Here is an 18715-nt window from a genome sequence, read left to right as displayed (position 1 = left end):
TTTTAAAATTCACCGCGATAGCAGATGAAACAAATAAATAGAAAAGTGTCTTCAAAAGACTTAAACCCTAAAACTCACTCTCACAATCGCAAACCCCCTTCTCCCTTTCCACCCTTTTCTCTCGATCTCCTCTATAGCCCCATTCATAGCCCACCCCCTTCTGTCTCTCTAGTTGTCTCGCATTTGTCTTCTCTGGCAAGTCTCTATTTTTCAAGCACGATTCTTCAAGTTTTTGTTGACTTCTGTTGCTGTTTCTGTTGCTTGTTGGGTTTTGAAAAATGATGGCTATGAATAGAGGAATATGAGGAGGAGGAGGAATATGGGAACAATGAAGGCGAAGTGTGAAATGACTTTATTTTTTTAATTCTTTTTGTTTCCTAAGAAAATTGACTTTTCCTTTCTGGTTCCAGGTTATAGAGGGGATGATTGTATATAGAGAAGGCAGGTGTAGGTCCAGTTGTGAATGTTCTCAAGCGTGGAGAAAGAGTGTTCTATTTTCCTCAGGGTCATAAAAAACAAGTAAAGATTGGATTTTGAACATTTTTCTGTTTAGTGAGTGATGAAGTAAATGGGTGTTGTTTAATGGGAATTTTTAGTCTTGGATTGGTTTTTGTTTGTAGGTTTGTGCTATTTCTAGTTAAAGATTTAAAATTTTGCTATTTTTAGGGTTGATGGCATCAACAAATTAGGAATTGAATAAGAGTGTTCCTTTGTTTCATCTATTGCCGAGGATTTTCTATCGTGTTATTCATACTCCGTTGGTTTGAAATAGTTTTTGATTTGGTCTGGTTTTGAAATTTAAAAAATAAAATTTATAATTTGGTTATTTTAATGTTTTTTTTCCAACACCAAACTGAATAAAAAATAATCATGTATTATTAATCGAGGTATATACTTGATTTAACCTTCTTTTAGTAATATTTGCTCTATGAAAATATAAATAAAACTACGTTGCCTTTCCAAAAACGATTTTACGTAAAGAAAAAGGCAGATTTTTTTTTTGGGGAATGTATAAGATATATAGTTCACTTTTGAAAGAAAAAGAAAAGAAAAAACAGAAAATCTCTAATTATAGTACTGCCTTGCGTTTTTGTACTAATTATACTGTATGTCATATTGTATTACAGGCGAGAGGTGTGGAAAATTGGGTATTTATCTGTCCATTGCAATGAAAATTTTATAAAATTTGGCTTTTTTTTTCCTCTTAAAAGTAGAAGGAAAAACCTCCTTATTTTCAATCGAAACACTCCTCGTCCACTGCCGCATTAAGTAAACCCACCTATGTTGATCAAGCGCGGCGTCAGTGGACATTTCCACTTTTCTCAATGACCCAAGTGTAAAAAAGGAAGACATCTTCCAATTTCTCATAGAAGGTACCTTTCGGGGTCGGGAGACATCTGCCGCCTTGGTAATTCATTTATTTGAGATCTGATATGGGTTTGTTTATGATCAAATTTAGTTTTTTTCTTTCTTTCAAAACCATATTGGTTTTGGTTTATGTATCATTTAAAAAAAAGTCTAAAATGACAATTATTTTTTACCATATGGGTCTAGTTATTTTTGTTCATCAACTTCTGGCAACAAATCTAAGAAACCATTGTAGTATTCAAATTGAAATACGGTCCATTAGTTGAGCATCTTGAAAGAAAAAAGAGAAAACTCACTGAATACTGACATAGAAAGAGAAAAAACAAGAAAAGGCAAAAGGAAAAAAAGAAAAGAAAATAAAATGGTAGCATATGTCCTCTCATCACCATGATCAGTCAGCGACAAACTCAATCTTGACATTGGCAACGGTAACAAAATCACCACCAGTCCGAGGCACGAAAGTCACCACAAGGGTTTCATCTCCTTCAGCTTCCGGATCTTCCATCAATCCTGTAATCCCCAATACCATAGTTGTCTTTGATTTTTTTGCATGCTTGTGAGGCACATTGACGAAACTTCCTGCAAACTCGGACTTGTCTGGTCCACCAGGTGAATCAGGTTCATCGTTGACGAGGACATCAAACTTAATTAATTGATTTTCTTCATACTCAATCCCTTCAATAACTAAAACTTCATCTTCATCTTCTTTCTCCGTCGCGCTTCTTGATTTCTTTGGCCTGGAAACCTCCACACTTACGACTTTATCCAAGACAACAGGGAATGCACTAATTGGTGTTAATACAACGGTTTTTTTAGCTGCACGACGTGATTTTTCCTGCCTTGTTAATTTTGGTGCTGGTCTAGTTTTCAGACAAGGAATAGGAACATCTTGAAAGCCATATCTTAGCTTCTTGGTGTCAAGAGTATCTTTAACCTTTACACGAACCAGCTCTTTATTCTCATCCCAGAAAAGAAACTCTGAATTAAGCCAATCAGGATCCTCGATATCCTTTCGCTTGCCTCCTGGTATTTTCTTCCACATGTCCCACATTCGGTCGACGTTCGAGTGATGACAATAAAATATGGGATTTCTCCCTGCTGAGTAGAAATTGCCCATATTTTCCCCGTTAGTTTGATTGGGGTCGCCGGTCCAGTAGTGAATCTGAGTGTGTGGGGTGGTCTCAATTGTACCCATTCCAGGACTTGAATCATCACCAGCACGATATGGTTTTCCAAAAAAGAGAGTAGGCTTCGTGGCACCGGACACCATTTGCCTGTACATTACGTTAAGATTGCTTGCATACAATTCCTCTGCTTTTGCAGGGTCTGGATTCGCATCTCCTTTCGCGTAATTAAGATCAAGCAATGTCGGAGGTTGGTGATTCGCGTCGCGAAGGGGGTCATAAAGTGGTGATTTGGGGTCAGTAAAAATGGCTGGCATTTGCATGCCGGCAGGGGCATCCCAATTCCAGAAAGGCAAAGCGAAAGTTGGATCATCAATCAGTTTACCCAAGATTCTTTCGAAGTAGTATAAATAGAGTCTATGTCAGGGAAAGAAGAGCCACGAGAAGTGAATTTGAAGGTCTAAATCAGGAAAGCCTGCTTGGTGATAAGCACCATCACAATAAGCGCAGTGAACGTCGGCTTGGCTCTTGAAGCTACGTGGATCATCGTCAGGAAGACTTTTCATCAGTGCAATGGCTTTGGCGTCATTTATTACCTAAGCAAGAAGTTCACGGAATGTGAGTCTAGGTATACAGTGATTGAGAAGTTGTGTTGCGCACTAGCATGGGCTGCAAAGAGATTGCGTCAGTATATGTTGTATCATACTACGTGGTTGATTTTAAAATTAGACCCATTAAGGTATATCTACGAAAAGCCCTATCTGTCAAGCCAAATTGCAAGATGACAAGTTTTGTTGGCTAAATATGACATAGTATATATGATAAGGAAAGCCATGGAAGGGAGTGTCATCGCTGATCACCTAGCTGACCATGCTATGGAAGATTATGAGCCGTTAAACTTTGATTTTCCTGATGAAGATGTGCTTGTAGTCGAGGAAGGGAAATCAAAGTGGTGGACTATGTACTTTGATGGTGCTGTAAATGTATGTGGTAACGAAACAGGTGCAATGATAATCTCTCCTAATAAGAAACAGTATCCGGTTTCAGTTAAGTTGCAGTTTGGGTGCACTAACAACACAACTGAGTATGAAGATTGCATTCTCGGTTTAGAGGCTGCATTGGAGCCAAAAATCAGAAAGATAGATGTGTATGGAGACTCAATGCTAATTATTTGCCTAGTGAAAGGAAAATGGAAAACTAGGGACGAACAATTGAGACCTTACCAAGAATACCTGTCTAAACTTGCTAGAGAATTTGAGGAAATTGAGTTCACCCATTTAAGAAGGGAAGGAAACCAGTTTATTGACGCTTTGGCCACACTAGCTTTTATGGCTAAAATAGACTTTGGGCACAAGGAAAAACCGAAACACATTGATATCAAGAATAACCTAGCTCATTGTTGCTCAGTCGAAATTGATGGAAACCCTTGGTACTATGATACCAAGAACTCTTTACAAAACCAGGCATATCCCATGGGGGCATCCAAAATAGATAAGAAGACCTTGGGAAGGTTGGCAATGGACTTTTATCTTGATGCGAAGATTTTGTATAAGAAATCATCTGATGGGACTTTGTTGAGATGTTTGGATGAAGCTAAGGCCAAGGACGCATTATGGGAAGTCCATGAAAGGATGCCATAAGTGCCAGGTGTACAGTGATAAAATCAACGCCCCTCCAATTCCTTTGTTTAACTTGACATCTCCATGGCCCTTCGCGATGTAGGGGATTGATGTGATTGGACCTATCAACCCAAAAACCAACAATGGTCATAGGTTTATTCTCGTGGCTATCAACTACTTTACAAAATGGGTAGAAGTCAGTTCATTTGCTCATGTGACGCAAAAAGTGGTGAAGACATTTATTGAGAGAGATTTGATTTATCGGTATGTTCCACCATAAAAGATTATAACTGATAATGCCCAGAACTTCAATGGCAAAATGATAACAGAACTCTGCACTAAATGAAAAATCAAGCATTCCAACTCCTCACCATATAAGCCAAAAATGAATGGTGCGGTAAAAACTACTAACAAGAATGTCAAGAAGATTATTCAGAAGATGGTAGTCACCTACAATGATTGGCATGAGATGTTGTCATTTGACCTTCATGCGTATCACACCACAGTCCGCACCTCAATAGGAGCCACCCCGTACACGTTGGTATATGGGATAGAGGCAGTGATGCCTTTAGAAGTGGAAATCCCCTCATTGAGAGTATTGGTAGACTCTGTGCTAGAAGAGGTAGAATGAGAAAAAGTTAGATATGAACAACTGAATCTGATCAGTGAAAAGAGGATAGCTACAATCTGTCATCATCAACTATACCAAAGAAGAATGACCGAATCATGACTAGAAGGTCCGACTTCGAGGGTTCCATAAAGGAGACCTTGTGCTAAAGAAAATATTGCCTTTATCAAGAGAAGATCAGAGTAAAAGGGCACCAAACTAAGAGGACCCTTACGTGGTGAAGAAAGCCTTCTCGGGAGGAGCTTTGCTATTATCTAGAATGGATGAAGAAGATTTAGTTAGACCTGTGACTTTTGACTCTATAAAGAAATATTACGCTTGATTTATTACGTAATTTCCCAATCAATAAAATAAAGTTCGGCCATGAATTCTCTTTGTAAAGAACCTTTTCTTCATAAAACGCATGATCTCATAGCATTTGAAATCTTTTACTTAAAAGAACTTTTTTACGCATGACTAAGGAATCATAATATGCTCAAGATGACTCCATCAAACTCCTAAATTGGAGAGAACCAAACCAAATCTAAACTTGACATACATTTGCACACCACACTGGGGGCAAGAAGTGCACGAAGTGCATATAGGGGTACATAGTGAACCAAAGCCCAACATTAAGGGGTATCATCATAAAAACCTTTGAAACACCTTTATAAGAATTGCTTAAAACAAAATTTGATGATTGCATGTTTCGATTTTCATGAACAAAACCAAATCTTTTGAGTTTTCCTCTTTAAATAATTTCTTAAAAATAGAAAAGACAATTAAAACATCAGCAAAAGTATAATAAAAGGCGATATTCAATAGAGTAAGAAAGGGCCCTATAAGGAACTGGAAATCTCTTCATCAAGCATGAAAAGGATAGGAAATGTAGCACGAGAGCATATTCTGGTTCAAAAGGACAGGTCGGGCAAACAAATGGAAACAAGAGCTCAAAGAAGTCTACAATGTAAAGGGGGGACCTATGTTTCCAAAATAGGTAACAAAACATGCATGCTATATTGTCATAACACTAACCTGGCAGGAAAGGTGTGATGAAAGACAAAATAGCTCCAAGGTTTTGGGAACCGCTGAGGTACAAAATCTCAGGTCAACGGAATTATGAAAAAGAAAATGAACCACCACTACTTTATTCCTCGAGGTAAGATGATTTCTTTTGAAGTTTAAAACGGGTAAGTCACTTGATATCGAGACCATTTTAAAGAAAAAGCATGGAGTTTTTATAAAAATCTTAAAACGGGCAGGTCATCCGATATTGAGACTATTTCCTAAAAAAAAACATGGATTTTTTCGAAAATCTTTATAATGGGCAAGCATCTATATATTCAGACCCCTTTCTAAAAACCTTTTCACTTACATCTGGGTAAGTCACCCATCATAATAAGACCATCATCTTCCATCTGGGTAGGTCACCCATCACAATAAGACAATCATTTTCCATCTAGGTAGGTCACCCATCACAATGAGACCATCATGTTTTTGGGTGGGTCACCCATCATAATGAGACCATCTTGCATTTGGGTGGGTCACCTATCACAACGAGACCATCATTTTTTTCCACTAGGGTAGATCACCCATCACAATGAGGCCATCATTTTTTAGGTAGGCCACCTGTCATAATAAGACCATCATTGTTTTTCTTTCTCTAGGTAAGTCAACTATTAGAATGAGACCGTTTTCCATTTTTCTTTGGGTAGGTCACCCTTTACAATGAGACCATTATTTTTCTGGACAAGTCACCGATAATATTGAGACCATTTACCTTTTGAAGCCCTTGGATGAGTGGATCACTCAGCAAGCAAGAAGGACCTTTTGTTTTCTTTACAAGCTTACCATGCAAAACATTGAGGAAGTTTTGCTTCGTAAGCATTGTAAAGAGGGGGCATCTGTTGTTACCCATTTTTAGCCTAAAAAAAAAGCCAAGACCCAAAGAAAAAGGGGCCAAGTCGGCCCTAAAAAGGGGCCAAGCCGTGGCCAGACCCAAAGAAAAAGGGTCCTGGTCGGCCCTAAAAAGGGGCCAAGCCGTGGCCGGACCAAAAAAGGAGAGGGGTCCTTGCCGACCCTAAAAAGGGGCCAAACCGTGGTCGGACCTAAGAGGAGAGAGGTCCTAACCGGCCCCAAAAGGAGGCTAAGTCGTGGTTGGACCCAAAGAGAAAAGGGGTCCTGCCACCCCCCCAAGGAGTGGGTCTCGGTCGACCCTAAAGAATTTGGGCCCACACACGACCCAAGGAAAAAATAGGTCCTGACACCCTCCTAGTTAGGAGTGGGTCTCGGCCGACCCCAAAGGCAATTGGGTCGAGGATCAATCCAAGGACAAATGGGTCCTGCCACCCCAAAAGGGGTGGGTCTCTGTCGGCCTCAAAGGCAATTGGGTCAAGGCTAGGCCCAAGGACAAATAGGTCCTACCACACGCTTAAGAGTGGGTCTCGGCCGGCCCCAAAGGCAATTGGGTAGAGGATAGACCTAAGGACAAATGGGTCCTGCCACCCCAAAAGGAGTGGGTCTCGGCCGACCCCAAAGGCAATTAAGTCGAGGCTATACCCAAGGAGAAATGGGTCCTACCAGCCTCAAAGAAGTGGGTCTCAGCCGGCCCCAAAGGCAATTGGGCCGAGGCTCGACCCAAAGAGAAATGGGTCCTGTCACCCCAAAAGGAGTGGGTCTCGGCCGGCCCCAAAGGCAATTGGGCCGAGGCTAAACCCAAGGAGAAATGGGTCTTATCACCCCAAAAAGAGTGGGTCTCGGCCGACCCCAAAGCCAATGGGGCTGAGGATAGACCCAAAGACAAATGGGTCCTGCAACCCCAAAAGCAGTGGTTCTCGGCCAACCCGAAAGGCAATTGGGTCGAGGCTCACCCCATAACCGTTCGGTCTCGACCCACCCCATATGAAACAGGTCAAGGGTAATTAATGACGTTACATGCAGAACAACCCAATATTCTGCACGCAACGAACCCTGCAAACCATTCCCGCTAGCTTTTTCATCTTTGGTCCAAAGGTAATGACTTTGAACACCTATATGCCAGCTATGGAAGAACGCAAAGGGGAGTCGCACCATCACCTAATGGCTAATATTCTACACGTGGGAAATAATTACCGAGATCATAGAATAAATCACAATATTTTGCTTCCTAATTTGCTTTATTCGATTGTAAGCCACCCATGATTGTGTCCCTAGATTTTGTTTCCTAAATAGAGCTGCGTTTTAGGCTATATAAGCCTCATACAGAGGCAGAGGGGAAGAAAGTAGCTTTGGCCAGTCCTCCATCACGTCGTCTTTTTTTTTTTTTTAACCGAATGAGTCTAGTTATTTTTGTCAATCCAGACCTAGTTATATAAGATCTAGGGTCAACTTGGTAATTCATTTATTTGAGATCTGATATGGGTTTGTTTATGATAAAATTTAGTTTTTTTCTTTCAAAACCATATTGTTTTAGGTTTATGTATCATTTAAAAAAACGTCTAAAATGACAATTATTTTTTACCATATGGGTCTAGTTATTTTTGTTCATCTACTTCTGGCAACAAATCTAAGAAACCATTGTAGTATTCAAATTGAAATACGGTCCATTAGTTGAGCATCTTGAAAGAAAAAAGAGAAAACTCACTGAATACTGACATAGAAAGAGAAAAAACAAGAAAAGGCAAAAGGAAAAAAAGAAAAGAAAATGGTAGCATATGTCCTCTCATCACCATGATCAGTCAGCGACAAACTCAATCTTGACATTAGCAACGGTAACAGAATCACCACCAGACCGAGGCACTAAAGTCACCACAAGGGTATCATCTCCTTCAGCTTCCAGATCTTCCAACAATCCTGTAATCCCCAATACCATAGTTGTCTTTGATTTTTTTGCATGCTTGTGAGGCACATTGACGAAACTTCCTGCAAACTCGGAGTTGTCTGGTCCACCAGGTGAATCAGGTTCATCGTTGACGAGGACATCGAACTTAATTAATTGATTTTCTTCATACTCAATCCCTTCAATAACTAAAACTTCATCTTCATCTTCTTTCTCCGTCGCGCTTCTTGATTTCTTTGGCCTGGAAACCTCCACACTTATGACTTTATCCAAGACAACAGGGAATGCACTAATTGGTGTTAATACAACGCTTTTTTCGGCTGCACGACGTGATTTTTCCTGCCTTGTTAATTTTGGTGTTGCTCTAGTTGTCAGCCAAGGAATAGGAACATCTTGAAAGCCATATCCTAGCTTCTTGGTGTCAAGAGTATCTTTAACCTTTACACGAACCAGCTCTTTATTCTCATCCCAGAAAAGAAACTCTGAATTAAGCCAATCAGAATCCTCGATATCCTCTCGCTTGCCTCCAGGTATTTTCTTCCACAAGTCCCACATTCGATCGACGTTCGAGTGATGACAATAAAATATGGGATCTCTCCCTGCTGAGTAGAAATTGCCCATATTTTCCCCGTTAGTTTGATTGGGGTCGCCGGTCCAGTAGTGAATCTGAGTGTGTGGGGTGGTCTCAATTGTACCCATTCCAGGACTTGGATCATCACCAGCACGATATGGTTTTCCAAAAAAGAGAGTAGGCTTCGTGGCACCGGACACCATTTGCCTGTACATTACGTTCAGATTGCTTGCATACAATTCCTCTGCTTTTGCAGGGTCTGGATTCGCATCTCCTTTTGCGTAATTAAGATCAAGCAATGTCGGAGGTTGGTGATTCGCGTCGCGAAGGGGGTCATAAAGTGGTGATTCGGGGTCAGTAAAAATGGCTGGCATTTGCATGCCGGCAGGGGCATCCCAATTCCAGAAAAGCAAAGCGAAAGTTGGATCATCAATCAGTTTACCCAAGATTCTTTCGAAGTAGTATAAATAGAGTCTATGCCAGGGAAAGAAGAGCCACGAGAAGTGAATTTGAAGTTCTAAATCAGGAAAGCCTGCTTGGTGATAAGCACCATCACAATAAGCACAATGAACGTCGGCTTGGCTCTTGAAGCTACGTGGATCATCGTCAGGAAGACTTTTCATCAGTGCAATGGCTTTGGCATATTTAGCTACGTAGGCTTGATCAACTAAATGAGCAGCAGGCCTAATGCGCATTGGGGAGGACGCAGAAGGGAATTCGAAGTTTTTGATCTCTGTGGATGTTGGAGGGCAACAGTTCGAGGGGTCACTTTCGGATGGCAGGGGAACTAGCTCACATTGGGTTATGTCTGGGGGTGCAATGGGGTTAGCATAGGCAAATGGATCACTAAGACTAGTTGCTCCATAGAGTCCACCGAGACCAATGAGCAGATCTCTTCTGGTGGCAGGGTTTTGTTCATGATCATTCTTGCCTGATTTGCAAGAAACAATCGGGATATTGGGACGGTTTGGCTTTTTAATTCTGGAAACTCGGTGTGTTTTCGGGAAGGAAGGCAAGAAAGAGGAGGCAGCTAAAGGGATGCTACTGGAAAGACAGATACAGGAAGCCATGGTTTGGTTTGGTGTGGGGGTGAAGGATTCTTGGATACCTTATATAAGAAATGTCTATGGTAAAGCGACTACTGTGGCTTCCATTAAAATAGTCTCAATCCGAGTGAATGTGATCTGTAAATCTTTTTATTAAAAAAATATTCTATTTGAAATGAAAGAAGCTAAAAGAGGCAATCAGTGAATACAAATTTGGGAGTACGATAGTTTTTATTTTATAAAAATATATTTATATAATATACATTAATTTATATATATATATATATATTATAATTTTAATGTTTTAATATAAAAAATTTATGTAATATATTTTCAATTAAAATCTCTTTTAATTTTAAATTAATTTAAATATTCAAATCAGTAATCCAAAAATGTATTGAAATCCAACTAATGATATAGAAACAAATCCATATCCTTGACCAACCTCACAGAACAGACATGTTCTGTTCTCGTTGTCCTTTTATACTTATTGCATTTATGGTCAGATTCAAAAATCCATTGAGCCTTCTGAGCATGTGGACAATGTGCATTAATCTTCGATGCCTTCTCCACAGCTATAGCCTTCTGAGCATGTACAGGAGAAAAGGCACTCGAATCTCAAGTGGTGATCCCTGAGTGGGACACTAGTATCAGATAAACCTTGTTTATCAAAAGTCGCAGCATCTGTATTTCATTTTAATGATGTTTGTTTTGGTGTGTGTGTATATATATATATATTAAATTAATTATTTAATATTTTTTAATTATTTTGATATGATGATATTAAAAATAACTTTTTTATTATATTTCTAAATAAAAAATATTTTAAAAAATAATCGCAACTATTTTTTTAAATACTCTTTAAATTTTTACTTGAATATTTTTAAAATCACATCCTTTATGTTAGCATGCTAATAATGAAGCTAACCTCTATAATCATTAAACCAATATCTTAACATTAATAATTATAAAACATGATTAGAAAGAGGTTGGCACTATGATAAGACCATGAGAGTAAAAAATGAAAAGAAAAACAAATGGAAAAAAATGTTAAATCATGAAACTACACATTTTGTTATATAATGGATGAACCATTTTTATTTTATATTTTTTTTGAACAAGTTGGTATACATTTTGTCGACACTAAGCATGTCACGAATCGAATCTTCTCCAAAGTTCAAAAAAGATGTTGTAACTTGAACACCGTGCACGGGTGTAATAAGGTTGAATAGTTGGAACTATAATACAAAAGTTACATTTTAGCTCTAAGATTTTAAAATTTTGTAATTGAACCCTCCAACTCAAAGTTTATTTTATAAAAAATACATGTTTTCGCTTAAAAATCATAGATTATCCAATTGGAACCCCAAATACTATTTTTGTGGTTTGTCTCTAAGTGTAAATTAACAAGATCAATTGCAAAAGCATGCTTAGATTGGAAGTTGTATATCCGATAACTTTCTCAAGGTTTGACTTTCAATGACTATAATTTCTTTTATTTTCTTTAAATTGAAGAGTAATGCAAAAGATTAATTTATAGGAAACTCAAATTCATTAAAACTTGAAAAACAATAAAGATTTAGAAACTATTGCAAAACTTAGGGTGAGGGTTAAGATTTAGAAATTGAGAGTAATGGGCCATATATTGTTGCTATAATTAAACCAGATCGGACTATAATTGTTGAACAAAAAATAAAAAGTATTATTAACTTAACAGAAGTATAAATAGAAAAATGTCTTAAAAAAACTCAAATCCAAAAATTCACTCTCACAACCTACACCCCCTTCCTCCTCTCAACCCTTCTCTCTCGATGTCCACCAAAGCCTTTTTCATAGCCAACCCCGCTTCTGCCTCTCTGATTGTCTCGCATTTTTCTTCTCTCGCACGTCTCTATTTTGAAAGCACGATTCTTCAAGTTATTGTCGACTTTGGCTGCTGCTTTTGTTGCTTGGTGGGTTTTAAAAAGTGATGGCTATGAATCGAGGAATAGGAAGAGGAGGATGGTAAATCCACTGGGAACAATGGAGGTGAAGTGTGAAATGAACTTATTTATTTATTTATTTATTTTGTTTGTTTTCTAGGAAAATTGACTTTTTGGTTCTAGGATAATATAGAGTTATGGAAGGCATGTGTAGTTCCACTTGTGATGTTCCCAAGCATGGAGAAAGAGTGTTTTATTTCCCTGAGGGTCATAATGGACAAGTAAAGATTGGATTTTGAATATTTTTCTGTTTAATGAGTGATGAAGTAAATGGGTATGGTTTAATTGAGATCTTTGAGTCTTGGATTGGTTTTTTATCTTTTATTTTTTTAATGACCGAAGTGTAAAAAAAAGAAGAAACTTTTTAATTTCTCGTACTATGTTACCTTCTATTTTCTTTTTTTTTTAGTTTAAGATGGATATCCGGGTCAGCTTGTGCGCATCTCGACTAATCTCACGGGCCCTGAAGTTAACGACTATGTAAGCCTACAGTGACCATCATATGAGTAACCACAGCACTCGAACCTGTGACAATAGAGAAAACAAATCTCTTGATCTCAAGGTCTTACCATTAGGTCACCACCTAGATGATTATCTTCTCTTTTCTTACTTATGCTAACATGTGACCTTGTTTCAAAATCTTTTGCAATTATATGATTGTGCTGCCCTACCGAATTATAATAATAAAATCTTGCATTATTGTTCCTCTCTTTCTTGCTTTTATTTATTATTTTCTTTCTCTCTCATGGAGTTGTTGGGTTTTTAATTAAAGTAATGGATCAATGAAATGTAATGTATTATCTTTGATCTCTAGAGATCACCGGTTCAAGTCTTATAAATTTTAGAGCCATTAAAAACTTATATGGTTATTAACTTAAGGGCATGTGGAATTAGTTGAGGTACGCACAAACTGTTCCGAATACCCATATTAATCTAAAAAAAATATATATAACATCATATTGTATATTTGAATCCATTAATTTCTTAAAAACATTTGATGTGCGACGTTTTATTTTTGTTCTATAACATTTCCTTAGTGTCAATATTAGCATTTGAAAAGGTTAATACTTCCTCTCTTTGTTTTCCTTTTACTATTCTTTTTAACTCCTATAGAATATCATATATATATATATATATATATATATATATATATATATATATATATATATATGATATTCTTCTCTGTTCTCCTTTTCTTTTGCACCCCACATCTTTTGTCCTCTTCCTTTCCTTCGTCGGATAAGATTACAATGAGAGGTATTTAATAGTTATTTTACTGAATAGAGAAAGCATGTGAAAAAAAAAACAAACATTGATGGTATGTCTACTAATGCCTTTAATGAAAACAGTGGGATACCGTCCAATAATTGAACCTATGATAGAAGATAAAATAATGAAGCTCGCCAATTAATGAGAAAAAAACAAGAAAAAGCATGAACATTTTCAAGTAGAAAAGCCGCCTCTAGGACACTGGAAATAAAAAGGAGAGAGAAAAAAAAAACATAGCATATGCCCCCTATCTGCCATGATCAGCCAGCAACAAAGTTAGGCCTGCTTCTTCTTCTTTTACCATCAACGGTAACAAGTTCATCTCTGGATCAATTATCTTTAAATTTGTGATTATAAATATTCAATAAATATAAGATTTCTACTTTGTAATTCTTTATTATAAATTAATTAAAAAAAATTAGATTAATCTTTTTCTTATTTTTTTTAGATATAATTTTCAAATTTTATTTTGTTAGAACTTTCTTTCAAGATTGTGATTAGTTTTGTTTTAATTTAAGAAACAATACTTATAACAAAATAATTTATTTTTCTTAAATAAAATGCAATAATAAATAAATATAGTTTAGATTTAATAAATATAGTTTTTCTGCTTATTTTAAATCATTCAAACTCTTACAAGAACTTATTTTAATTACCTTTATTTTTATTTAAAAAGACATCCTACTAATAAAAAATATTTTGTTTAAAAACATGAATAAAAAAATGATGATTATAAATTTAATGGAGAAGATATGCTATGATATATTTTCTTTTCCTTTTCTTTTTCATCCCACAACTTTTGTTTCTTATTTTTTCTTTATTCATCGGCCTAGTTATTTTTGTCCACCTGGGCCTAGTTATATTAAATCTCGAATTAACTTGGTGATTCATTGATGTAAAATCTAATTTGAGCTAGTTTAAGGAAAAAGATTAGTTTTTTTTTAAATCATATCATTTCAAGTTTACTTTTCATTTAAAAAAGTCTACTATGATAATATTTTAATTTTAAAAAATATATTGGGATGAAATAGGGTTAATTTACTCAACCAATGACCTAGATTTTAGATCCAATAAATTTAAGTTAATTCGAGTTAACCTACCTATCAATAACTCGAATTTTAAACAAGATGGATCTTCAGTTCAGGTTTTATTGTTAACAGAATTTAAGATATGTGGAGAAAAACATTGTAGTTATTCCTTTAATTACTCTGAAATTGCTGGTGGTCCATTGGTTGAGAATACTGCATCCGATGTTGTCCATGTAACTGGCGAGACATTAAATTTAGCCAAGAAAGAAATTATTTCTAAAATAAGAAAAAGTGAAGCATAGAACACATGCACATAAAACTCCCTTTGTGCACTGATCAAGCAACTTTCATATCAGTGTATTAAAATCAATAAAGTTGACACACAACTGAGATCTATGTAGCATGCTCTCTGATAACATTTTATCACCCCAAACTATAACAAAACCCTATTGATTGTAACACAGAAGAAAAGCGAACGTACAGGAGAAAGCTTCAAATTGAAATTTCACAGACATACATCTCTCTAGTAGCATAATATTAGAATTTCTGATCACGAGGCACAACTTCAAGAGTGATGCCCATGAGCCCAAAATGGACACAACTTGAGAGTGAAACACATAGAGATATTGGTAGAGATGCAAGAGGCCTTGGCTAATAACTCAAAGATATGATCTAAGAGAACTAGTAATAAGAATGATAATTATAAGGAAATGGACAGAAAACATACTGGGACCAAATAGAAAACTATATTAGGAGACTCTTGTAAGATTTCAACATGATCCAATGGTTGTATTAAGAATTATACTCGATAGTATAAAACTGATCGGTAGATGATTTTACACCAAAATCCAAATTTTCTTGTGTCATCTTTATATGGATCGTATTGATTATTACAATAAATTCTCGGGATTATTTTTTTTATTTCAAAATATATTTATCTTATCTTTTTATTATTTAGTTCATTTACAGATTTAATATCGTTTCATGGTAATATTATTGATTTCAACCAGGTTTTACAAGAACACTTTTCATACCATTAATTCTTTTCCTTATTTATTGATCACATATTTAAAATTATTTTAATTTTAATTTATTTTATTTTTAAATTCCTAGAGATTTATAATTTAGATTGATTTTCAGTTCGGTGGTATAAAATTTATGGTTTGATTGTTATTTTACCCCAAAACCTAACAAGTTAAAAATAATCACACCTAGTTTTAATGATTTATGTTATGTATCTAGGTATATATTTGATTTTTACAAACACACGACGTGATTGAATTTTAACCTTTTTTTTTAGTAATATTTGCTCTATGGAAATAGAAGTAAAACTACGTTGCTTTTTCGAAAACGATTTTGGGAATAAGTAAAATTTGGCTTTTTTTTTTTCCTCTTAAAAATAGAAGGAAAAACCTCCTCTTTTTCAATCGAAACACTACTCGTCCACGGCCGCATTGGTAAACCCACCTACGATGATGAAGCGCGGTGTCAGTGTAAAAAAGGGAGAGATCTTCCAATTTCTCATAAGATCATTCACGAGGTAGGAAGTACCTTTCGGGGTCTTGCACTCTTATTCCTCTTGTTCTTGCTTTTATTATTATTTTTTCCTTCACGGTGTTGCTGGGTTTTTAATTAAAGTAACGGTTCCATGAAATGTAATGTATTATCCATGCTCAAAGGCAAAGTATAAATTAATAACACCATATTTTTATATTTGCATTTCAAAATATAAAAATACATATTTTAAAATGGAGAATATATATATATATATATATATATATATATATATATATATATATATATTATTTTGTTCTCCTTTCTCCTTTTCTTTTCCACCCCATATATTTTGTCCTTTTCCTTTATCGGATAAGAATGAGAGAGGTTTTATTTTTTATTATTATTTTATTTTATTGAATAGAGAAAGCAAGTTATTTCTTCTTCCGACCTTTAACTAGGCGTCACAAATCTACTGAAGTCTTTAAAGAAAACAATGGGATAGGGCCCATTAATTGAACTTATGATAGAAGAGAAAAAATTGAAACTCACCAAAGAGAAGAAAAACAAGAAAAAGCATGAACATGGATTTCAAGCCGCCTCTAGGATACTGAAAATAAAAAAGAGAGAAAATTTTATTTTAATTACCTATAGTTTTAATTAAACAAACACGCTACTAATAAAATTATTTTGGTAAAAAACATGAGTAAAAAAAAAAATTTAATATATATCATAGATTTTCATACAAATATCTATTTAACAAAAAGAAAAAGAAAAAGATAGATGTTCAATTCAGGTCTTATATTTCTATATAGGCTCGCCTGGCGTGGAGCGCTGCCAGGCACAGCAAAGTTTAGAGGAAGATGAATTTTTATTTTTTTTTATAAAAATAAAGAAACCACAACTGATTTCTTCTGAACCTTTTTTTTTTTTTTTTTTCCTGGGGGAACAGATCTAAGAAATCATTATCGTATCTAAATTGAAAGACGAGCGAGAAAACTCACTGAATTCTAACATAGAAATAAAAAAAGATTAAGAAAAAAAGAAAGAAAAGAAAATGGTAGCACAGCCCCCCTCATCAGCAGCATGATCAATCAGCAACAAACTCAATCTTGACACTATCAATGGTAACAAGATCACCACCGGACTTGTCTGGTCCACCAGGTGAATCAGGTTCATCGTTGCCGAGGACATCGAACTTAATTGATTTTCTTCATACTCAATCCCTTCAATAACTAAAACTTCATCTTCATCTTCTTTCCCCGTCGCGCTTCTTGATTTCCTTGGCCTGGAAACCTCCACACTTATGACTTTATCCAAGACAACAGGGAATGCACTAATTGGTGTTAATACAACGCTTTTTTCAGCTGCACGACGTGATTTTTCCTGCCTTGATAATTTTGGTGGTGGTCTAATTTTCAGCCAAGGAACAGGAGCATCTTGAAAGCCATATCCTAGCTTCTTGCTGTCAAGAGTATCTTTAACCTTTACTCGAACCAGCTCTTTATTCTCATTCCAGAATATTAATTTTGATTTATCTTTAACCTTTCGCGTAATTAAGATCAAGCGATGTTGATTTATCTTTTTCTTTCTTTCTTTTCACTACTTACAACTTCTGGATCATGTTGTTAGGATTTTCTTTATTGTTGTTATGATATTAATTTTTTTTTCTTATGTTGCTATATTTTCTTTTAAAATTTTCATGTACCTCTTCTCTTCTAAAATTAATTGATGATTGTTATTATTTATTTCCTCCATAATACGGTGTTTATGATATAATCGATGATTTAATATTTGTTTTGGATAGTGAAAGCTGATTTTTTTTAATGCAAAAAATAATGTTTAGCTACCGCTAGATTTAAAAAAAAATATAATTTAATTCATAAACTTAACTAGGTAAAATAAACTGATTTTAATTTAATTAATAAAAAATAAATAAAAAACAATAAATGGATCCACAACTCATATAAAAGAACAAAACAAGCTAAAAAATAACATATAAAAAATTGTTTTTGTCAATCCAAGTTAGTATGTCAAATCTATAACCTCGATAATTAGGGTCGAACTAATTCGGGATATCCTACCAAACCTGCGGATCAGATAATGAGACTTGAATAACCCAATAAAAAAAATAAAGAGAATTATAAAGCTTTTTTAAAAAAACAAAAACCTTGTTAACTTTTTAAACTCATGACCTAAGTTATTAAATCTAAAACATCCAATTTAAAAAAACCATGAAGTTCAATTATCAACTAATTAAATATTGAAGGATAAAATTTAAAAAATAATTTAATTATACAAAATAATTTTTAAAAAATTAATTAAAATAATAAAGATCAAAATTAAAAAAAATAATAATTTTTTTTATTGGATTGAAGGGTGAAATTGAAAGGAAAAATCAATTTAGTAAAAGAAAAAAAAATGAATACAACGAAAATCAAAATTGACATAATAAATAATATTTTAATTAAAAAATAAACTGAAAAGAATAATAATTTTCACAAAAGGTTCATATTGAAAAACATAATATCATTAATTTGAATTGAAGGATAGAGTCGTTGCACCACACATGTTTAAATAATTATTATGAAAAAACAATTGTAAAATTATGAATGAGCCCTTGAAGTCAAGATTTGAGAATTTTAATTTTACAGATAATAGAGTCATTATAATATTCTTAAAACAAATGAAATATAAAAAAAGTTTCTAGACCATAGTTAAGTGTTGTTTTGCTTCCAGGCGCAATCAAATAAATTAATCGTGGAAAAGAATTGTGAAAAGACAATGTTG

The 18715-nt window shown here is 35.1% G+C and overlaps 2 protein-coding genes across 2 annotated transcripts; both read right to left on the bottom strand.

Annotated features, from left to right (window-relative positions):
* Positions 1-1587: 1587 nt before the first annotated feature.
* On the bottom strand, positions 1588-17524 carry LOC127904332 (polyphenol oxidase, chloroplastic-like; the record flags this gene model as incomplete). Its single annotated transcript, XM_052447288.1, has 2 exons — positions 1588-2113; positions 17222-17524. Coding segments are annotated over 2 exons (657 nt in total), but the record flags the coding sequence as incomplete, so codon positions are not given.
* Positions 8264-10313, bottom strand: LOC18095458 (polyphenol oxidase, chloroplastic). The gene has a single exon (XM_006370056.3). It carries the CDS (start codon positions 10174-10176, stop codon positions 8431-8433), a length of 1746 nt encoding a protein of 581 aa, XP_006370118.2. The 5' UTR covers positions 10177-10313; the 3' UTR covers positions 8264-8430.
* Positions 17525-18715: the final 1191 nt, after the last annotated feature.

The sequence above is a fragment of the Populus trichocarpa genome, chromosome 1 (assembly GCF_000002775.5).
Source record: "Populus trichocarpa isolate Nisqually-1 chromosome 1, P.trichocarpa_v4.1, whole genome shotgun sequence".
Lineage (NCBI taxonomy): Eukaryota > Viridiplantae > Streptophyta > Magnoliopsida > Malpighiales > Salicaceae > Populus > Populus trichocarpa.
The sequence above is the reverse complement of the archived record's forward strand: the minus strand, read 5'-3'. Positions and strand labels throughout refer to the sequence as shown.